The sequence below is a fragment of the Lactuca virosa genome, chromosome 4 (genome assembly GCF_052849685.1).
Source record: "Lactuca virosa cultivar CGN04683 chromosome 4, Lactuca_virosa_CGN04683_v6, whole genome shotgun sequence".
In the NCBI taxonomy this organism is placed as follows: Eukaryota; Viridiplantae; Streptophyta; class Magnoliopsida; order Asterales; family Asteraceae; genus Lactuca; species Lactuca virosa.
This window is the reverse complement of record NC_136429.1, coordinates 311,398,960-311,422,513: the sequence shown is the minus strand read 5'-3', so window position 1 is coordinate 311,422,513 and position 23,554 is coordinate 311,398,960. Positions and strand designations below refer to the sequence as shown.

The following is a 23,554-nucleotide window of genomic DNA, read 5'->3' as shown; positions in this document are numbered from 1 at the left end:
AGACAGTCATACAGATCTAACAGATCACCAATCATAGCATCATCCTATCTACCAGGATACAGATCTAACAGATCACTAAACATAGCATCATTCTATATACCAGGATACAGATCTAACAGATCACTAAGCATATCATCATATGATAAACCAGGATACAATCCAAAAAGGGTCGGCTTTGGTACCTTAGACCCTGTTAGTATAGTGAGAAGAACTCACCTCTCAAGTAGTGTTGAACCGGTAACAATCAAAGCCCAACCCACATCTCCAAACTCAACTGCCTACAATACACTTAAGGTCAAACTTAGTCATCCATGGTCAAAGTCAAAGTCAACAGTCAAGGTCAACAGTCCATGTTGACCCAACTCGTCGAGTGCATCTAGCAACTCGTCGAGTTCCTTCAGTGTTTAGAGAAACCGGGAAAAACCCTAGCCAACTCGCTGAGTTATCTAATCAACTCGCCGGGTTCGCTCATGTCACACCCCCCAACCAGACGGCGGAAACGTCGGGGGGCTTGGTGTGACTTCATCCTTGTAGTATCATCACAGAGTATAGAATTGAAACATAACATCATCATCACACATGGAATATAACAACATTCATAGTTTACATCAAGTATTGTATTTCAATATTACATGCCAGAATAGTTAAAGTATGATGAAACAAAATATGACAAAATATCCATGAATTCGTTCTGCCCAACCTGCTCAACGGTTTCCTGAGAATACAAGTTAATTTTAAAAAGGTCAATGTAACATACACGTTCAGTTATCATGTTATGTATTTTTAAAAGTGAATAATATTATGGAATATTATATGAAATTTAAGTATTGAGTTCTAACAGGTGGTTTTTACTAGAAATGAAGTAAAACTATATTTAGAATCAATCGGAAAATATTGGAAGTCTTATGAGATTCCAATCAAAAGACAAATATCAAAATTTAACAAGAATATAAAATTTGAAATAAGTATAATTTTATTATTAAAAGTTGTAAAGAATCTGGCTAGAAACATTTAGGTGAAAACCTCATCGAAATCCGAGTTATAACGAAGAAGTTATGACCAATCGAAGATCCGCGACGAAACCGGCACGGCGCCGAATGACGTAAAAAGTGAGTTTTCGATAAACTACTTTTTAGCCTTTATAACTTAAATGAAAGTCGTAGTATTTGTTAAACCGGGAATTTCCATAAAAAGAACGTCCAAATCTGACTTCGTATAAGGAAGTTATGATTTTTCTAAGTTTCGGAATAGCAGTAGACAGCTAAAAACTCGAAATAAAGATCGAGTGATTTTTAGCAGACGCAACCTAAACGAGAATCGAAGGTCTCGTCAATAGTAGTACAACGGTAAAAAGACAGACGAAAACGGACGTCAGATGAAGAAGTTATGAAATTTTAACGGACTTTTCCTGTCTCGGCCCGTTAAAAATATAATATTAATATAATATTAAAAATAAATTCAAAATTAGCCGACAGAGTCTAAATGAAAGACGTATAGCATAATCTCACCTACTCGTGGATATAAAGAACGTCAAAAACGGAGCTCGTATGCAAAAGATATGGATTTTTGAAGTTCAGAGCACAAACTTCGAGAATTTGACTTCATTCACGACGTGAACACAGTGTTCACGACGTGAACTCAGTGAACGACGCGTTTTGAGCCTAGAAGACACACGGCAAGCCTAGGGGATGACCGGGATCAAACCTCACGACGTGAACAAGCATGGTTCACGTCGTGAATCTCGAAATTCAGCCTATAAATAGGAATCGAAGCCCTCCGGTTTTAGGTTACAATTTCTCACTTTTTACTATCTTCCAAGCTACTTTTAACCCCCCCCCCCCCTAAAGTCCCAGTATCATCCCTAAAACCCGAATCAAGTCCCGACGCCCCGAAATTCCCGAGAAAATTTCTTTCCAGTCGAAACTCTGCCCGCGTAAAGTCCGGATTTTAACTAAAATCCTCGGTTTCGTCAAAGAAAGTCATATATAGAAACGAAGTGCTGCCTGAATCGTCATATCATTATTCGGTTAATTCACAATGAGTTCAATATATAGGAACAATTGTATGTTATGTGTTATATGTTCTATGTGCTTTTCCGTGTTATCATCTCGTGTTATTATTTTCGCTATTATGGTAGCAAAGTTGTACCTTTGACTATGTGATCAGTGAAAGGACTTAGATTCACAGTGGTACTGGTATGTAGCCTCTGGCCATGTAGAGCATGTCTCGTAAGAGAATGACTTCTATTCTATGGCATTGGCAGAAGGTTAGACAGGGCTGAAAGCCTGAAATCTACCAAAATGTTTAATCAGAAATTGTATGTCTTCTGTGCCATTTGGGTCGAAGCGTTATTGATGTATATCAAGTATTGAAATTGTTATGTCTTATTGATTGATATGGAAAGCTTGTCGCATGATTCACATATGCCTTTGTTGTTCCTTGCTCCCGTTTATGTCATATTGGTATATATATGGCATAACGTTATATTGTATTTATTATTGAACTCACTAAGCGTCACCGCTTACCCCTCTCAGTGTTTAACAATTGCAGGAAATGAGAATCTAGTATAGTCATATACTGTTGGAAGATTTAGAATAGTTTATACTATTACTTTTGTACTTGGGTTTACGTATGTATAAAGCTTAAATATCCTGGGTAGTTATGTAATATACTAAAACTTAGTCAGTTTGTATCCAGTCTTTTGTAATCAAATTATCAATGTAAAATATTGTTTATAAATATGCATGTAGCATGTTTTGGAGTAACTTGGAGTGATAATAATGTTATATAGGGTCTTTCAGTCAACATAAAAATGTTGGTGAGTTCATAAGCATGTTTGAGAAAATGATTTGTATAACTTTGTAACCACCAGAAAATCCTATATTTTCTGAAAACAATTTAGTATGTTTGTGTCCGATCTTGTATTAATGCATGTGTGTTAATGTTTACTAGTATGCAAAAAGAGAATGAAGAGAATGTAAAGAGAATGCCCCCAAACAACCCGATGTAGTATGTGAAAGAGAATGCTGGTATAACAACCCCCGAGGTTGAGTATCGGCGCGAGTAAGTTACCGAGTAATCCAAAGAGAAAAAGAGAATGGTTTTCCCGTAAATTTTATAACGTTAATTCATCTAAGTGAGTCGTTATAACCATGCTAGATAATGACAATTTCGCCTGTCTTGGCGTTTATGGACGCCGACGGAATAGAATAAGGTTTTTGTCACCCTAGACTGGTCTAGTCTAACTGTAGCGAACAGCTCAGGTGTGGGGTGTCATCCTCGTATAGATTTATACACAAACCCCCGCTCTCCCTCCAAGAGACTCTGGTTATAACTACAGGCTACGATCGTACACTCAATAGGTGTCAACCGACACGTCTCACTAGATCCTTAATCGAATTTACGCGAAAAGAAACATATAAAGTGCATTCCAGGCCCACTGAACATGTAAGTGGACAACTAAGGCTCACTAAGCATGTAAAGTATTTCTAGGCTCAAAAGGAATGAGATTATATATCCTTGGCCCAATATATATGTAAAAGGACAACTAAGGCTCATTTCACATGTATAATATTTACAGGCCCAATAAGCACGCAAGGAGTATCCAAGGTCCGTCGAGCATGTAAATGGGTCAACAAAGCCTAATAACATGTAAAGAGTATTCAGGACCTATCAAGCATATAAATGGGTCACTAAGGCCCAATAAACATGAGAATGACATAATTAGCCCGTTTGTTATTACATTGCTAGTTTTAGCTCAATTATTTACCAAAATGACATAAAAGGCCCACTTTTTGTAAGAATGACATTGTTGGCCCATTAAGCCGAAAATTTACAATTAAGGCCCATTTTGGTAATAATAACATTTTAGGCCCCTTTTTAGAACAAAACTTGCATTTAAGACTAGTTTTTGTAAAAATAACATTTTTAACTCACTTTTGTCAAAAATATCATTTTTGGCTTGATCTTTATAAAAATATGCATTTTCGGCCCATTATAGATAAATTCATCTTTTTGGCCCAAATTTTAATAAATTCACATCTTTAATCCCTCTTATCAAAATTTATATTTTTGACACAACTTTGTTGAAAATGACATTTAAGCCCATAAAAGCCCAAAAGTTACAATTTTTGGCCCAAGGTCGTGAGAAGCCCAAATATGGCCCATTTATTGAAATTTTTACATTTTTAGTCCTTTTTGAGATCATAATTATCAAAAGATTCATATTTATCAAATACATTCTTTTTGGCCCCTTAAAAAATGTGAGTTACATAGAAATACACCATTTTTGGTTATTTTGTCATTTTGGCCCCTTTTATGCAAATCTCTTTGTTTTAAGTAACATTGATGTATTTTAAAACTATTTCTTTGCAAGATGAGTTGAAATGAGTGTTATGTTCTACAAATAGCATTATATATTAGTAGATCTTCAAGTTCATGGAGTTTTTGACACATAATCACATATATATCATGAGAAACACACATAATCATGCATACACGCATAGATCTATACAAAACAACTTGTATTCTCCCCCAAAACATAGTAAAAACCAAAAATAGGGGGTATGAACTCACTTTTCTTTGAAGGTTTCGGTTTTGGAAGAGGATTGGAGAGGTTTTCGGCTTCAACAAGCTTTCTTGAAGAGATTTTCGAGATCTAAGAAGTTCTAAGAGCATGGATCATGAAATGAAGTGTTAAGGAGTGAAGATTATCATAAAATGAAGTTAAACACTTTGATGAGAGAATAACTTACCAATATGATGACCTTTGATGAAAAGTTCTTGAAGAACACACACATACACTCGAAATTTTAGAGAGGTAGAGGGTGGGAGAATGTTGAAGATTGAGAGAGAATGAGTTGGATTTGAAATGATGAATGAGGGTGGAGAGGGAGAGAGTGGCCGAGAGATAGAGAGAGGTGGGAGGAGGGAGGGTTGACTTATGAAGAGAGTGATTTGAGGTTTGCTTGGATACATGCAATTTTGCATGGATATCCACTAGACAATGTTGAGGTGTCAAACTCTATTTCACTCTAATTTTGTTTTTTTTTATAGTGGGCCGAGAATGAGAGGGGAAAAGAAGAGAAGAGGAAAACTTTGGGCCATACTAGCTCATGTTTGACATTATGAGGCCCAAGTTGAGAATTTTCGGCCCATTGGGCCCTTTTTGAGAGTTCACGACCCAAAGGTGGTAAAGGGATGGGGTTTACGGCCCAATTACCATGAGAAAATGGTTTCACAGCCCATCATGGTTCATGATAAATAAGTGAGTTATTTTAGGCCCAACATGGCCCAATTGCTATGGTTTGACGAATGTGGGCCCAACTAGAGCCCAATTGGGTTTCATTGGTCCAAAATATCAAATAGAAGGTTTACTGGCCCATTAGGCTCAATAAGAGGATCCTAGTCCATAATAAGTTTGAACTGGGATTTTTAGGGTTTCAGACCCATAGTTAAGTAGATGAGGTGCATTGTATTAGGTTTTGAACTTCACTCAAGAGTTTTGATTCAAATGGATGATTTTAATTGAGCATAGAGTATGATATCCACTTAGCTTACAAGTCTTACAATAGTTGATGTTTACATGAGGACAGAATTTCCTAGCTAAAAATGCTAGTTGTGACAGCTCAGTATCCATAAGGCGGGAAAACCCGAACCAACTCGTCGAGTTTTCCTAGCCTTAATGCATTCAGACACTTCCAAGCGAAACCAAAGCCCCAAACTATAGATATGGTCCCTTAGGATTGAAATACCATGTAAAGTTGCTAACTTTACGGCCATGCATGGTATCAAGAGGCTAAAACACTAGAACAAAACTTGTTAAGGGGCTTAGAGCATGAAGGAGGGCCAAGACTTGATAAAGTTGGCAACTTTAAGTCCACAAAGGCCATGAGATGTCCAGATCTGAAGCCATAGCTTCATAACATGCTCAAATCCAATAATGGTCCCAAAATAAGCTAATAATGGCCATAAACTCTCAAGGGAAGAGATCTAGCAAAAGAATGGTCAAGGCATCGACTTTATACCTTAATATAGCTGCCACAATAGAGAAAACCTCGGATCTAAAGCTTCTCCCTTCAACTATGCACCACTAACTTCAACTCCTTCAAGAAAGCACCAAAGAACACACTCTTTTAACTCACACACACTCAAATATGGGAGATGAGACACGATTTAGGGTTTCTATGGTCGAGGAGGCGATAAGGGAGGCTAAAAATGAGAGCTAAGGCCTTTAAATAGGATGCAAACCCTAAAAATTATGGTTTTCATGTTCAGCCTTCAACTCGTCGAGTTAGGGCCTTCCAACTCGTCGAGTAAACATTGAAAGATACGCGGGCATTAAATACTCTACACGACGAGTTGGCACCTTACAACTCGTCGAGTTTCCCTGAAATATAAATATATAAGGATTTATATTCTTACATGGAGTTTGGGATGTTACAAAATCCCAAGTGTATGTGATCATAAAGAAGATATGAAACCTTTAAGAAGCAGCCGGTGCACCTAGATCAGATACATATGATGGAAATGTGGTAGATTATTATAGGGTTGTTAGTGGTTTTACTAACAATTATAGTAGTAGTTATTAGGGTGTAAATGTGGTTATTAAGTTGTGAATTTCCTAATCTTTCATTATATTATGGATTGAAGTGTAATGGTAATGAAGTTATGGTAATTGTACTTTTGAACGCTCTTGGTCCTTGTAAAACCCTCTAAGATATCGGTTGATCCTTCGTGTAAGAACATATGAACTCTTCAAGTTGTGTTTCTTTACTAATAAAAAAACATGTCACTTCAAACTCATACAAATTAATCTCAATTCCCCTACGATGAGAACTTAAACATTGTTCTCAAGTCCAACTTAAGAAGAGAAATGAAAGGAAATGGATGGAAGTGAGAAGAAAATAAAAAAAAAATGATGTTCCTGAGTTTTTAATGGAAGGAAATGCAAAGAAGTAGAAGAATAACTTTTCCTCTTAACTTTCCTTCCAATTGGGAAAGATTTGAAGAGAAATGAATATTTCTTTTTCCTTTCCATTTCTTTCAACCTAGGAACACCAAAATGCAATTTCTTTCCCTTTCATTTATCTTTTTTCCTCTTTTTATTTTCTTTCATTCTTTTTTTTTTGCTAAAACTCTAGAACAAGGTGTTAATGGTTGAGGTGCAAAATTTCATACATAAGGTCCATGGTTAAAATCCTACCATGTCTAAAATATCACTAGAGTTTCCCGATTTAATCTCACGTGGGCGATTGATTTACCATTTTTTTTTTCAAATTGTACCTCAACAAACTTATAAAAAAACAATAGATAAAAAATTCCAACGATATATACCAATCATTGTGCATCAAGCTTGAAATAGAAAACCATAATTGCTCTTCCCAAATATGAAATTACGTTAAATTGCAGATTTTTTTTGTTCAATTACCAATGTGGACATTATTTCTTGAAGACAATTTGCAACCAATTACCAACATTGGCAATTCCTATCAATAACGACCGTAATACTAAGTTCTTTCACAACTCGTTAAGGGTAAATAATAGGAGGAGCAACATTCATGGATTAATGGTGAATGGTTGTTGGGTCACTGTTGCTAAGGTTATCATGGAGGAAGCATGGAAGTTCTTTGGGGACAAGTTTCATGAAACTATCACTGTTCGTTCGCCTCTAATAACCCCAATTTTAGAATGCTTAGTCAATGTGATTCCTTGTTCTTGGATCAATACTTTTCTATGGAGGAAATTAAAGGTGCTATTTGGAGCTGTGGGGTTAAAAAAGCCCCAGGACCAGATGGATTTACTTTCAAATTTATAAAGAGGTTTTGGGATTTTATGAAGGATGACTTCATGCGGTTTGTCAAGTATCTTGAAGCCAGTGCTCGTTTATCTAGGGGTTGCAGCTCCTCCTTTATTACGCTCATCCCTGAGGTTAAAGAGCCTCCCACGCTTAGTGATTATCGTCCCATTAGTCTTATATGTTGTTTGCACAAGATTATTTCGAAAGCCTTAGATGCTTGACTAAAACGAGTTATTGGTTCTATAATAGATGAAGTCCAAACCGGTTTCATTGAAGGTCGGAACATTCCCGATGGTCCTATGATTATTAATGAAATTTGTGGGTGGGCCAAGTGGACCAAACGATGTACCTTCCTTCTCAAAGTTGATTTTGACAAGGCCTTTGATTCCATTAATTGGAATTTTTTGGATTCGGTAATGTCCCAAATGGGGTTCGGAAACAGGTGGAGATTTTGGGTCAGGGGTAGTTTGGCAGCTTCAAGAGCCTCGATTCTTATTAATGGTGTTCCAACAAAAGAATTTCCTATCACCAAGGGCGTTTGTCAAGGAGATCCCCTCTCTCCGTTTCTCTTTATTATAGCCATGGAGGGATTGAATGCGGCTATGCGATCGGCTACTTAGGGCTCTCTCTTATCTGGAGTTGACATACCTGATTATGGTTCATCTATATCTCACATTTTTTTATGTAGACGATGCTCTTTTTGTTAGCAACTGGACACATGCTAACTTCATGAATCTTTCTTGAATTCTCAAATGCTTCCATAATGTCTCAGGCTTAAAATTTAACATCGATAAGTCCAAGGTCTATGGAATTGGGGTTTCCAACTCGGATATAGCGAATTGTGCTAACATTATGGGTTGTGAAGCGACATTCCTTCCTTTGACTTATCTCGGGGTGCCGGTTGGAGCAAACATGAAACTCAAAAGAAATTGGATGCCAATTATTGAGAAAGTCCAAAGTAAACTCTCTTCATGGAAGTCGAAAACTTTATCTTTTGGTGGAAGATTGACTCTTGCTCAATCACTTATTGGCAGCCTACCCTTATTTTACTTTTCTATCTTTAAGGCCCCGACTTCCATTCTCGAAGCCTTGGAGAAGCTTCACAGAAGTTTTCTTTGGGGTGGTAATGATGAAAAGGAAAAACTATGCTGGGTGACATGGAATCAGGTTCTTGCTACTAAAGATTCTGGCGGTCTTGGTGTTGGATCTCTTAAAAGTCTTAACATATATCCTCTCTGTGAATGGATATGGAGATTAAAGGCAGAGACCAACGCGTTGTGGCATCGGGTTATTAGTGAAATCTATAATCTTGCATGCAAACCCATGAATAATCTTTCCAAGAGATCCATTCCCGGTATTTTGTCACACCCCCGAACCAGAACGGCGGAAACGTCCGGAGGCGGGTGACGTCATTGTGCAGTACCATAACAATTGAATATAAATGAAACATAGCAAATCCAAACATCATACATTAAGATATCAAACTTACATTGTTTTTACATCATGTATTTGTTCTCAAATTACACAAAAGAGACATTAGTAAGTAACTTCCAAACTACAACAAAATAATCCAGAATCCGCGATCCATAAACTTGCTTACTGATTCCCTGAGAATACAATTCGTTTGAAAAGCGTCAACATAAAATATGTTGGAGAGTTCATAATCATTTTTACATAAAAGTTGTGATAGTTTAGAAACCCAGAAAATCAAATATTTTCTATTAAAATAGTTGTAAGTCTTGTTTCCAATCAAGTATAGTTGCATGTGTACTTTAGTTTATCATCTTTCGAAAATTGTATAAAAATCGTTTTTCCCCCAGAAAATCCTATATTTTCTTATATACAAATTTGTAGCCTTAAAACCCTAAGACTTGTGTGGTAAAATTTTGTTTGAGGTAACCAAACCATAGTTGATTATAAACAAAAGGTGTAATCAACGTAAATATATTTTGTTATATTCTAAGTGAGTCGTTATAACCATACTAATATGACGAAGTGCCTGTCTAGACGTTCTTCAGGCGTCGGTTTCGTTGAAGACATTTGTCATCCTAGATTGGCCGGTCTAGCTGTAGCGAACAACGAAGGTGCGGGGTGTCAACCCCTTATAAATCTATACACAAATTTTCGCTCTCCCTCCAGGAGACTCTGGTTATAACTCTTACAGGACATTAAACGTGCACTATTATATGTGTACGGTGAAGATGCGTCTGACTAGAATACTAACCGATATTTACGCATATAGTTGAATTCCATTATTTATTTAATAAATAATAATAGTTGCACTCGTTGACTAGATATTTCGTTTTTGTTTCGTAACATTAGTTGTACTCGTTGACTAGGTGTTTCGTTTCGTTTACTGAAAATAATCCACTTTGAATCATATTTATCAAAAATGACTCAATATTGTCGATGTTGGCAAAAATGGTCATTCTTTTTATAAATTATCAAATAAGACCCACATTTGTCAAAAAGTGTCATGAGTGATCCAAAAATACGAGAATTGTTGAAAATGACCCATTTCTTCTAAAATATTCATTTTAGGCTCGTATTTAAGAAAGTGTCCAAAATGACCCTTATTTATTAGTTATTTCCATTTTTGGCCCAATTTGAAATCGAAATCTCAAATTTAGTCAACATTTCAAAAATGACCTCATATATATATTTATGGCCGAACATGGCCCAAAATAATATAACTTTTCATGATTTTTACATCTTCCACAATTTTATGTCCAACAACTTTGTTTAAACAATTTCTTGAAGCAAATTCTTGTGGTTCTAGACATGAGATTTTATTAATCACATTTCATAAAAATGATAGTTTTTTGTTTCTAACAACACAATATGTGAAATATAGTCCAAACTCTTGAGACTTCACCGAGTTTTTGGACTAATCATATGGAGTTTTATAACTTCAAACACATACAACATAACATACATGTATAGACAAGTAATTATACCAAGATTTCACAAGACTTTTTGACTTGTATCCTCCCCCAAAATAATGAAAACTCAAAAATAGGGGTATGAAGCTCACCTTGAGTAGAGAAAAGGTGTGGATGAATAGATGAGGTGAATATTGGGGCCTAGAACACTTGGAGTGTTGGATGAACTTCTTGAGGATTTTTGCTAGCCTAAGGTTATTAACACATAAATTTATGTGTGAGTAGAAGAATTTCAATAACTAAATGTATGAAACATTTACTAGGCATGAATTAACTTACAGAAACTTAGAAGAGATTGTGAGGAAATAGCTTCTGGAACTTGGTTGAATGCTTGAGAGAGTTTACGGAGGTTTACAGAATGTGAACTGAGTTTGTGGAATGAAACAAAATGGGGTTTACGCTCCTTGTATGGGGATAAGAATTGGATGGGATGTTTACTTGGATAACTGGTGGGTAATGCATAGATTACTGAGATATGTATTGGAAAATAGCCAATTACGGCTTACAATCCGTAAACACAATTAAATTGGAAGGGGTTCACGGTCTAAATGGACCTTAAACTAAGGTTTACGATCAAATGGAGGTCCACCAAAGGCGGTTTACGGTCTAAATGAGGTCCACCATGGAGTTTACGGCCAAATGGTTGCCTAGGATGGTGTTCATGGTCATGTTTCCTCCCTCAGATGGTGTTCACGATCAAGACTAGGTGGATTTGGGTGGTTCACAGCCAAAGTGGTCCACTAAGGGTTGTTTACGGCCAACCATTGTCCAAGAAGAAGGGTTTACGGCCAAAGCTTGATTCTCTAAAGGTGTTCACGGCCATGGAAGTTTCCTAGGGAAGTGTTTATGGTCTTAGTGTATAGGAAACTCTAATATGTTTGTTTTATTGTTTGTGTGCTAAATATGTTGATGTAAATCCCATATCACATTTAATTGCATAGCTCATGAGAGTTTAGGGTAGCATAATTTTCAAAAATTACATTACCATAACATAATAGTAGTATGCTTATAACCTTTACATATACAAGACCCATTTTGACTTGGTTTTTAGATCAGAAAATTTTCTAGTTGTGACATATTTGGTGTCAATATTAGATACTCTTCATGAACTGGGAATTGATCTCTCTTCTTTTTTCTCTTATAAAATTGGCTCTGGTAATGGGACCCTCTTCTGGTTTGATAATTGGATTGGGGATGGTATCCTCGCAACTCAATTTCCCAATCTTTTTGCTTTGGACAAAAAGAAATTATGTTTTATCTCTGACATGTTGTTTTTTCATGGGGCTTCTTGGAATTGAAAAAGGAAGCCACGTAGTCCCGAAGAAATGTTGGAGCTGAACACTCTTTGCGAGCTTTTTAATGAATTTATACCTTCGTTAATTCTGGATACGTGGGTTTCTAAACTCTCCAAGGATGGAAAATTTTATGTCCGTGATATTCGGATGATTATTGACTCCAAGATTACTATATGTTGTAATAATCTGATGGTGTGGTTACACATTGTCCCTCTCAACGTGACTTGTTTTGTGTGGTGTGCCAGTATGGACCGTATCCCCTCCTCATTGTCTCTCTCTCTCTCTCTCTCTCTCTCTCTCTCTCTCTCTCTCTCTCTCGGAGGGGAATTAGAGTCACTATCGAGTGTCAAATGTGCTCTAAGGATCCGGAGTCTACTGATCATCTTCTTATGGATTGCGTTTCCACCCATTCGAGATTTTAGACATTGAAATCGGTTTAGTAACGGTGAATCGGTAGTCGAACCGATCGAACCAGTTTAGAACCGATGTAACCGGTTTAGATAGGTTCGAGTTTTTTTTATGATGGAACCGGTTTATGGCTAAACCGATTTTACTATTCTTGAATTGGAACCGAACCGGTTCGATTTGAAAAAAAAAATAAAAAAAATAATAAATAAATAAACGGTTTGTGCACCTGTAAGTGTTGTGTTTTATTTGTTTTTGTTTGTCGGTCTTTTACCTTTCAAGGTTGTTGCCTTTTTATTTATATTTTTTTTCCGTAGTTTCCAAGAAAAAAAAAAAGACCGTATTTATTTGCTAATGATAAATCGTCACATTACAACCTTGGTCATGTGATGATGTCAGTTAATGCGGTTGACCAGTAAGATTCAAATTATTTAATTTAAAAAAAATAAAAATAAAATAAAAATAAAAATAAAAAACTTTAAACTAATGAGGCATAAAATCAAGATACCACCGTTTTATGCCGTATCTTCCCCCCAATTTTCGGTCTCGCGGATTTAAAACATTTTTTTGGACAAAAATTCGATGGAGATTTCTTCATCCGTTTTGCCTCATGCATACGTATTATGATGTTCTATCGTATATTTATAATTAGAACCAACGTCAACAACCACCGCCGCCGTCATGTATCAAATTTCTCTCTCAGACGCCTCTTCTCCTCCTCCCCTTCCGCCAATCACCACGAGAATTCCACCGGTTCCAACAAAAACCTCAAGAAGTTGCAAAATGCAGGTCCGCTATCATCGCTTCCCGTCCTCCACCGTCTCCGGCATTATTCCCTCCCCCGCTTTGCAATCGCCGCGAGCTTGATATCCGCAGCTGCTGCCGCCTCTTGCATGAGTTTCTTTGACGACGATGAATTTGAGAAAATGAAAGCGAAGAAGCAGAAGAAGAAGCGCGTTTTTAGAGATTTTACAATTGAACGTTCGAACGAGTCGTTTAGGAGAATGTTGGACACGGTGAAGCATACAGGCGTTGCTGTATCGGTTCTCTGGAAGTCGTTGAGTTCTATTTTGTCTTCGGCGAACGATGAGGTTCGGTCAGGGTTTGAGGTTAGGGTTGCGGCGTTGTTAGCGGACATTGTGGCTGGAGACGAGAGCCGGAGAGCTGCGATCGTCGGTGCTGGTGGTGGCCTGGTGGTTGATTGGTTGTTGGAGGCGGTGGCGTTGAAAGGAGGGGGGAATTATGGAACTCAGGCGGAATCGGCTAGGGCTTTGGCTTACTTGATTGCTGACTCTAATGTCTCTGAGAAGGTTCTCCGAAGGCCTCGTGCAATCCCTAATCTTACCAGGTTCATCCTCTCTGCTCATCCTCATCCTTGGGAACAGGTATATTTGTCTGAAAGTAAAACTTTTGACTGCAACTTGTTCCAATTTCCAAAACATTCAAACAATTTTGACATGCTGCTTCTCCATGTAAGCAGCAATCAAGACATAATTCCTTCGATATTGCTGATCCTTTGAAAGGCAGGAGCATGCTTGTTACAGCAATCATGGATATTGTGACTTCCAGTTGTGACAAGGTGGAAAAGGTCCATCGTAAGCCTATGTTATCAGCAAAAGCTACAATGAGAGACATTGCAACAGCACTTCAGGTTGTTGAAGAAGGTGGCATCTACTTAGATGAATCCCCAGGATTAAAGGGCATTACAGGATATGGGAAATCTCCTCCTAAAACCAGAAGAATATTTTTTAACAAAGTGAGTGATAATTATCCATCTCAACAAACTGTTATCCCTGGTTTGTGGGATGATTTGCAATCACAACATGTTGCTGTTCCTTTTGCTGCATGGGCTTTAGCAAATTGGGCAATGGCATCACCTGTAAATAGATCCCATATCCAAGAATTAGACCATGATGGACATGCTATCATGACTGCTTTAGTTGCTCCAGAAAGATCTGTGAAATGGCATGGAAGTTTAGTAGCTAGGTTTCTTCTAGAAGACAAAAATCTCCCTTCTGATGATTTTGTTTCTGATTGGAGTTCCAGTCTTCTTTCTACTGTTTCCCAAGCTAGCAAAAGTGATGATGTCCCTTTGACTCGTGTGGCTTTATCTGCATTCTTATTATCACTCGAAAGATGCCCTGGTGCTCAACAGAAAGTTATGGATAAAAGTCTTGATCTAATGAGGGAAACTGCTAAACGAATGAAGAAACATGAATCTGTACAAGAAGCATTAGCAAAAGGTCTTGAATCACTTTGTTCAGGGAACATTCATTTGCCTTTAGATGAAGGTCAAAAATGGTCAAGCATTTTACTTCGATGGGTATTTGGTGATTCTTCTTCTGATGCCACAAGATCTTCTGGCATTAAAATTCTCTCTCATGTTCTTGAAGACCATTCACCATCTTCCATCCCCATTTCACAAGGTTGGTTAGCCATATTGCTAACTGATGTTCTAAACCATAGAAAGTCATCACTAAAAGGAAGCAATCAGCCTAAAGATAAAGTGAAGGTTAGTTTAGTCTTTTTCTTATCATTATTTACTTATTGTATCTGAAGAATTTATATTTATGATTCATTCTTGTAGACTCAAATCGATCAAGCAAACGTTGTATCTGGCACACAGGCTGCAGACAAGTTAGCTACTGCTGTGGTTAATTTAGCAGTGAATCAATTACGAAATGGTAAAAAGGATTCATCTGCTCTTGAAGATCTTCTTTCCCTTGAGCCCTTTGTTAAACCATTCAAAAATATAAAAAAAGACAGTATACCTAAAGTCAATGCTGCAGATTCTACACTAGCAACACTTAAAGGAATCAAAACCATGTCAGAAATTTGTAGCGATGATTCATTTTGTCAAGCTAGAATAATCGATCATGGTGTAATCTCTTTACTTCGTCGCCTTTTATTAAGAGATGATTATGAGAAATTAGCAGGAATCGAAGCATATAAAAGTTCATTAAATACAGAATCCAAAGATCAACAACAAAGTGGTTCTGATTCTAATGATTCATCACCTCGTACGCGGGTCCCACTTGCTGCACATATCCGTAGACATGCAGCTAGGTTTCTAGCTGTTCTTTCTGTTCATCAAAAAGTTAAAAAAATGATATTAAACGATAAAGTTTGGTGTGATTGGCTTGAAGAATGTGCAAATGGGAAAATTCCCGGATGTAAAGATCTGAAAACTCAAAGCTATTCAAGAGCGACATTGTTGAATATACTTTGTAATGATGAAGATACTGTAAATAGTAGTGGAAATGGAAGTGGTAGGTGTCCTCATTTTACTGAGATGATTTATTTAATCAACCCTAATTTACCTCACTGGAAATACAAACACCCTGTAAAACAAAAACAGGAATCCACCATGGAGACACCAATGGTGGATAAGAATAAGAATAAGACTAAGAACAAGAATAAGAATCCAATCAATCCATTTTTAGAACTCCATGAGGGTGATTATGATTGTGAGAGTAATAGTAGTAGTAGTACTAGTATTAGCCAATTAACAAGGAATCTTGATAATACTGATACTGATAGTGAGTCAGTGGGTCCCACACAGCCTTCACTTGATGTTGTTTTTGTTCATGGGTTACGTGGTGGGCCCTTTAAGTCATGGAGGTTATCCGAGAGTAAATTATCATCTAAATCTGGACTTGTGGAAAAGATTGATGAAGAGGCTGGAAAGCATGGGACTTTTTGGCCTGCTGAATGGCTTTCAGCTGATTTTCCTCATGCGCGTTTGTTTAGTTTAAAGTATAAGGTTTGTGATTGTTTTGATTTTTGAAACTGAAAATGGTAGTACTTTTTGTTTTGACAAAATTACAATTTTACCCTTTTGGATGATTGCATTGCTATTGCAGACGAATCTTACGCAATGGTCGGGATCGAGTTTGCCACTTCAGGAAGTGAGCGCGATGTTGTTGGAAAAATTAATTACTGCAGGCATTGGAGATCGACCCGTTGTATTTGTAACTCACAGGTGTCTTTTTTTCATCATATTTTCTTCTAAGAATAATAATATTTTTTTTTTAAAAGAAAAAGTTAAATTAGTTATTTTGATATTGTGTAAATTTTTTGCAGCATGGGGGGATTGGTTGTGAAGCAGATGTTGGATCAGGCTAGGAAGGAAAACAGAGATAGCCTTGTCACTAACACTATCGGTGTGGTATGTTCAATTCAAGAAGCTTTCTAGAGCTATTTTTGATGATCATGAGAAGGGCATTTAAGTCTTTTTCACAAACAAGAGATCAAAGCTAGCCCATGTCCTATCTTTTTTGGGTTGGATGGGACAAAAAGTTGCAATTTTTGTCTCTAACATCAATTCTGTCATGTCATGTCATCTCGTGGGTTACGCCTCTGATTGACATTTTTGCCCCTGGTTTAGGTGTTTTATAGCTGCCCTCACTTTGGTAGCAAGCTTGCAGATCTACCTTGGAGAATGGGTTTTGTTTTACGTCCTGCACCAACGGTTAGTCCTTTTTTGCTATTATTATTATCATAGGTCGAAACTACCCTTTTCAGGAAATTACTTATTTGAGAAGTTTTTTTTTTTTTTAGATAGGAGAATTGAGAAGTGGGTCTCCGAGATTAATCGAGCTTAATGATTTTATTCGTCGTCTACATAAGCAAGGTGCTCTTGATGTTCTCAGTTTTTGCGAGGTGAGACTATAAGTTCTATTGCTTTTTAGAGCGTTAATTACCCAATTTACCCTTGTGTTAATTTGGATAATGAACTTTTTTCAGACTAAAGTAACTCCAATCGTTGAAGGTTATGGAGGTTGGGCTTTCAGATTGGAAATAGTTCCAATTGAATCATCGTTTCCTGGATACGGGAAACTTGTGGTAAGTTTTCACTTCAGAAAAGGCCAAAAAAAAAGTACAAAACTGTGTTGTTATATTTTAAATGTGGATATATTTTTTCCTTTTTTTTTTTTTTTTTTTTTTGTGACAGGTGTTAGAATCAACTGATCATGTAAATTCATGCAAACCAATAAGCAAAAGTGATCCTTCATACTGTGAAACTCTACGTCTTTTGAACAAACTTAGAGCTCGTATCCATGAAAAGACATCGTAGATGTACCCTATGTAAATACCCTATGTACAGTGTGTATCTATCAATCCTTTAAGAATAGAATATGTGTAGGTATGGACCACAGAAATGACATTTTTACCCTTTCTAATTTCTGGGGTACTTACTACTTAGTTAACCTATTCTACCCCTGTGTTGCCCCTTTCTGTATTTTTAAAAAGGAAAGGTCTGTTTGCTGGGGATTGTACATATAATATATTTATTTATTAAAAGGGTAGATAAGATTGATATTATGATATTAAAGATGTTTTTTTTAATATATTTATATGATTTCATATTATGGTAGCAATTCCATTGAAGAAATAAAATTGAACAACCATAACTACACTTTACATTCTAATTAAGTTTTCTTCTCTACACCTTCTAATGATCATATTCTATTTCTAACTTTCTAAGCTTACAGATAAACTTCATCAATGAGAAACAGATCCATTTCCATTTCCATTTGCTACTCCTAATTCTTCTTTACATGTTTGAATAACAAAACGATCAACAATTCGAACAGTATTAACTGGATCCTGATTATAAGCATTCGCCCTCCATTTACTTGGATACTTTCTGTAGTGATTCAGCTGCTGAATTTGTTTTAACTCGTTATCCCACTCCGAATCCACCTTCCACTCCTTGGGAACCTACATAACATAAAAATAAAAAAATAAAATAAAATAAAAAATCTCATAAATATTATACAAAGATACATAAGAAAAAAATAGATAAAAATCTTCTTACTTTATCAACTGCGAGAGTGAAAACTTCAAGATTTCCATTATCCTTGATGTGAAAGCGAGTGAAAGACTTGTAATTAGCAATGCGTAGAGAGGAAAAGGCCTCATCAAAATGCAAGTGAAGCCAATTGATACAAGTATACAAATAGCTTCCAAACACAAGAGAAACCACAGGAGTCGAAAACACCCAAAAGTAAAGGAAAACAGATGCGTAGTATATAATCGCACCCTCTCTAGACAGAGAATCCATTCCGTTTTTGCATATGTTAGTCCTCGTTACAGCCATCACCTAATAATCCCCCCCCCCCCCCCCAAAAAAAAATAATAATAATAATTTAGCATCACCTTTTTTATCTCATTAAGAAATTAAAGGTGTGATGTCAGAGTCAAACCTCAGGAACATCAAAAGCTGACATAAGATATTTAATACACGCTGGATAAAGCCCAAAGGTCCATTGCTCTATACGTGCCCTAAGACCCGTTGGATCCGGGAAATGTTCACTCTCCACTGATCTGTACCACTCATATAACGAGTGATAACCTGAAATAATTAATATTCATTCAAAATTAATTATATGTACAATTCCAAATAACTAATAATAATTATAATCTTGCCTGAAGTTGCCAAGAGATTATGTCTGATGCAAGTTTCAACACCAAGCTCCATTAACAACATTAGAACCAAAGCTGCAGCCAGATGTGCAGAAACATGAAGAACTCCAATTACAATTTTCTTTTTGCGTGACACTTTTGAAGGGACAAATGAGATTGCAGCTACTAATAATAAGATCGAACCCATAGAAGATACATATGATTCTCCAACCATGTACATAAAAATATCCCAAACTGTGCTAAAAAAACTCTTTACATGCCCAGAAAACGTGTCAGCCTGTAGGATATGATCTAGCTTACACTGTCACACACACAAAAAAAAAATCAGAATGTTTTATAAAAGAAAAAAAAATAGTGGAAATAAAAATACGTACAAGTGGAAACATTGAAAAGGTCAAGATGAAGTATATGAATCCACCAATGAAGTCAAACTGCCAGTTCTTCTTTCGGAACTTCAATATATTCCCAAGTGCAATCTGCATACCACAATTTTTCATCAAAAAAAAAAAAATTCAATTGGAATCTGTCATACGAATTGGATTCCAAGAATTATTACATACACGGCTGGAATCCTGAATGGATGGATACGAGGCTTTATTTTCATATGTCGTTCCATATATCTGTTTAAAATCACTAAACACATGTGTAGGATGCAAAAACGCGCCACCACACCCATTCACAATCAAATGTTGGACATTCACAGAATTAGGGTTTTCATGTTCAGATGCGACATAAGAATGTCTCATGTAATGATGCAAATCTCCAGCCATTCTAAGTTTACATCTCCCTTTCAAATAATCACGTGTAAGATGTGACACGTTTTTTCCAGTCACGTCATCCCAATACCAATCGAGAAGCCAATTTGGTTCGTGTGTCATAATGATCACCGAATCATTTTCCTTAACCTGTTATATATATATATATATATATATATATATATATATATATATATATATATATATATATATATATATATATAAACAATTATAATTATTAATCATATGTGAAGGAAAGATGTAATGGAAATTGGAAATTGGAAAGTACCTTTTTGTGTATTAGCTCTGTGAAGAACTTGAATTGGTCACTATCGATGTCTGAATGAAGAGCTAAATCAAGACCAAATACCCACCACCCTTTTGGTAGTTGTAATGCAAAGTAGCTTTTCTTTTGGGGCATTAACCATCCACCTAACCAGCTTTTGTGACAAATGTATCTCATGAATGTTTGAAGCCCATCAAACCAATCTGATGAAAAACCAAAATTACAAGATTTATTAATACCAACATAGTTTCATTTATAACATTGTAGTCTTATTTGGATTTTTTTTCTTATACTTTCAAAAGAAAACTGACCATGGTTTCCAGGGATAAGAAAACACTGTGGGCCATCATATAGTTTGAGTTCAGACACACCAGAGGGTAATTCAGGCTTATTTACAGCTATATGTTCTTCTTTATACCATGAAGGTGGCTGAAGAGCATATTCAAAAGGACGAAAAAACCGCTTCTCATAAGTGTATGCTGATGGATTAGGGTACCTAAATTAAAAAAAAGATTTTACAAATTATTTGAATTTTAGGTTATAATTTATATAAAACAGAAAAGGTGAGACTTACGCAAGGTCACCTCCAATAAGAAGAAGGTCCCCACGGGGTAATTTGGTCAAATGACCATCATTCCAAACACAAAGTGAAGGTTGAGCAAGAAGTCTAGCAACAGAATATGAAGAGTTCCCACCATCACCAGTATCAGCCATAAAATCAAACCAAAAGTCTTCCTTTTCACTAAAATGATCATAAAGAAAATCTTCCTGTTTTGCCCCTTCATGCCCACCACTCATTGCTGCCTACAACATCAAACACAAAATAATAAAATAAAAAGTTGTAAAAGTGAAAAGATTAAAAAAGTGAAGAAGATAGAAGAATCAAGAAACCTGCATCATGCGCATATCAAATCTTCCAACAAATACAGTTACAGATACAAGAAGGTCAAAAACTGTCTTGAATAAATCAGCTGATGTCCTGCATTACATGATCAGGTTATCTCTCATATGTGAAAAAGACGTAAATGCCCTCCATTGAAAAAGTAAAGAGAGAGGAAAATATTATAATACCCGGAGTACCAAGGAACCATATCCAAGAAATTAGGCTTCATTTGTTTGTTCTTCAACTTCTCAGTTTCTTTAACTGAGAGAGGGTGTGTAAGAGCCCATCTGATCATTAATTAACACTTTTAATTACAAAGGGCAAGGAAAAAAAACTTGTAACAAAAAAAAAAAAAAAAAAAAATACCCGGTTGATCTTTCAACAACATAATTAGCAATATAGAGACCAATAAAAGTCGCCCATAATGAATATATTGGAGAAATTTCATCCGATGACTCACATGAACCACTACAAGAAAACTAAAAACAAATGGCAATAAGAACATAAACAGAAGAAATAAGAATTTAAAAAAAGATGGAAATATAAATAGAAAAACAGAAGCATTACTTCTCCATATATAACCCACTTAGAGAGAAGTGGATAATCACGTGCAGATCCAACTGGAGCAAACCAAGATTTGCATACTTCATCTTTGAATTCATACATTTTTAGAAACTTTGCTAACAATGCATTTCTTTCTCCTTTATTCCAAAGTGAAAAAAAGCCAGAGTCTTTTCTTCCAAATGGTCTTTCATTCAAAGCATGATTGCCACAGTGGCTATAAAATACACAACATGCCAAACTTAATACCTACATGGATACGAATTCCATGAAAAAATATAACCAAATATCACATACACAAATACCCTTCCTTTATACATAAACAAATTAAAACATTGGTATGTGAGACTTACAGCACAATTTTGGAAAATAGTCAAGAAAGCGGGTCTTCTTCCAGCCACACGAGAAACAAGACCAATATACCAAAGCCCAATGAATACTAAATGAAAAACAAGGAGAACAAAAACAGAGGAGATGAATATTGTCAAAAATAAAGAAAGATTCATCCTCAAATCAACTCCCATTGACTGAAAACTTGGAAGATGGTATAAAGCTGCTACTAATATCCACGCTATATACCTACACAACAACACAAAATCTCAATTACCTAAAACACATCCATGTAAAATCACTGAATCAGATATAATTAGTTAATTACCATCTACTGAAATTTGAATAGCTTGGTTTCATTGTCTTCCCCACAAATGGAGATGAAAAGAAGTAGAAAAAACCAAGTAAACAGGCGTAGATTGACCACCATTTGATGTTCTTGTCTAGCTTCTGAATCAGTGTATGCATGTTGTCTGATGAAATAAAAAATAAACAGCCCACAACTACTGCGATTATGGCATGCCGTGAATGCTCATGGGGGTAGGGGTATTTATGGGTTAAAATTGTCCGAACTGTTTCCATGTTGATGGTGTCTAGTATACCAACAGGCTGCTTATCTGTGCCCATTTTTGACCTTTTTGCTTCAATCTCAAAGTCGATTCACAATCGGGAAGAATCAATCAGATTTACTTCGATTGATTAGCTGCATGTTAAAGAGTACAAGTTAATCGGTTTATAGAGAACATATATGAAGATCGATTCATGGTATTCTCACGATTTAACAAGGTAATTTGGGTTTTTCATGTTAAGTTGTTAACCAATCGTTTTCGTTATTCCTATTAGTGAAGCAGGGTACTGTTTATTAAAGAAAGCATCTTTTGCATGGTCGCTATTGAGTTGCAAGTTAGGGTAATGTTTTCTTCAAAAAAACGATACTCGTAATGGATAAAATCCCAAAATACAGAAACATGACGAAAGGAATCGAGCACATATGCTTGTCGATTACGCTAATATGTCGTTTTTTTTCTGGATTTGATCTTCGAAAGGCATATAGCAGTTGAGAGAAAATGCTTGCTGTCAGAACATCGAAATCATGCATTTCGTCATCATATTCAGAAGAAAACAAACTACTAAGAACAGAAGTAAAGACAAAACTAGGGTTTAGTTAAACCAAAATCTCTGAACAAGGATCAACCGAATTAAAAAACTGCGAAAGTGTACACATTACATCGTTAGCACACTAAAGCAATCGCATAAAGAAACACAGATTAATAACAAAATGAAGAGAAATTCAGTACCTTAATGAATCCAGAAATAGAAAAGATATGTGTATGCTGGTCAAAAGATGATGACAAGAAACTGGGGGGTGTTATGAAGGAGCATTACAGAATGTCTGCCAAGAACCAATTTCGAATCAATGGCATATACTTTTTATTATTCGTTTTATAAAAAAAAAAACACACACACACATACACACATCAACTGCGTGCCTTGTTCTGTAATTTTGATTTTGGAGAGAGAAAGTGGGTCGCCAAATTTTGTATTAAATTTAAAATCAGTAGAAGTTTTGAGAAATATTTGTGATGATAGTGATTGATACGCCGATGAGAAGATCAAAAAGATTGCTAACGGTGTTGGATCAACGCGTACATGGAAGGTGCGGTTATGGTGGAGCAATTAATAGCCGTTGGATCAGCTGTAGTGACGCTAGCACGTGGCTCTATAGTACGACACGTGTTTCACCTTTTGAGCTTTTGGTGAACACTTTTAATAATATAGGAAGTTGTGACTTATGTCCCTTGCATTCAATATTCAAATATCAAATATAATATATTAAGCTTTAAATAAGAAAAATAGCGATCATGGTCGG

General features: G+C 36.2%; 2 protein-coding genes across 4 annotated transcripts; one reads left to right on the top strand and one right to left on the bottom strand.

Moving 5' to 3' along the window:
- Positions 1–13,033: 13,033 nt before the first annotated feature.
- LOC145168901 (uncharacterized) lies at positions 13,034–17,623 on the top strand. Its single transcript, XM_079087552.1, has 9 exons — positions 13,034–13,825; positions 13,921–14,952; positions 15,028–16,203; positions 16,304–16,422; positions 16,524–16,608; positions 16,828–16,911; positions 17,001–17,102; positions 17,187–17,285; positions 17,395–17,623. Exons 1-9 carry the CDS (start codon positions 13,064–13,066, stop codon positions 17,515–17,517), a joined length of 3,582 nt encoding a protein of 1,193 aa, XP_078943678.1. The 5' UTR covers positions 13,034–13,063; the 3' UTR covers positions 17,518–17,623.
- A 186-nt stretch (positions 17,624–17,809) lies between these two features.
- On the bottom strand, positions 17,810–23,274 carry LOC145108478 (uncharacterized). Of its 3 annotated transcripts, none has more exons than XM_079045506.1 (17): positions 23,158–23,274; positions 22,983–23,077; positions 22,013–22,387; positions 21,708–21,933; positions 21,361–21,603; positions 21,160–21,272; positions 20,982–21,080; positions 20,802–20,889; positions 20,485–20,714; positions 20,222–20,406; positions 19,914–20,113; positions 19,430–19,774; positions 19,244–19,345; positions 18,873–19,170; positions 18,650–18,798; positions 18,262–18,546; positions 17,810–18,164 (listed from the first exon to the last, which is right to left on the bottom strand). In XM_079045506.1, the coding sequence occupies exons 3-17, from the start codon at positions 22,309–22,311 to the stop codon at positions 17,946–17,948; spliced, it is 3,081 nt and encodes a 1,026-aa protein (XP_078901632.1). In that variant the 5' UTR covers positions 22,312–22,387; positions 22,983–23,077; positions 23,158–23,274; the 3' UTR covers positions 17,810–17,945. The 3 variants fall into 3 exon arrangements, with proteins under 3 accessions (XP_078901632.1, XP_078901633.1, XP_078901631.1); XM_079045507.1 differs by having other exon boundaries at positions 23,162–23,256; XM_079045505.1 differs by having other exon boundaries at positions 22,983–23,220.
- Positions 23,275–23,554: the final 280 nt, after the last annotated feature.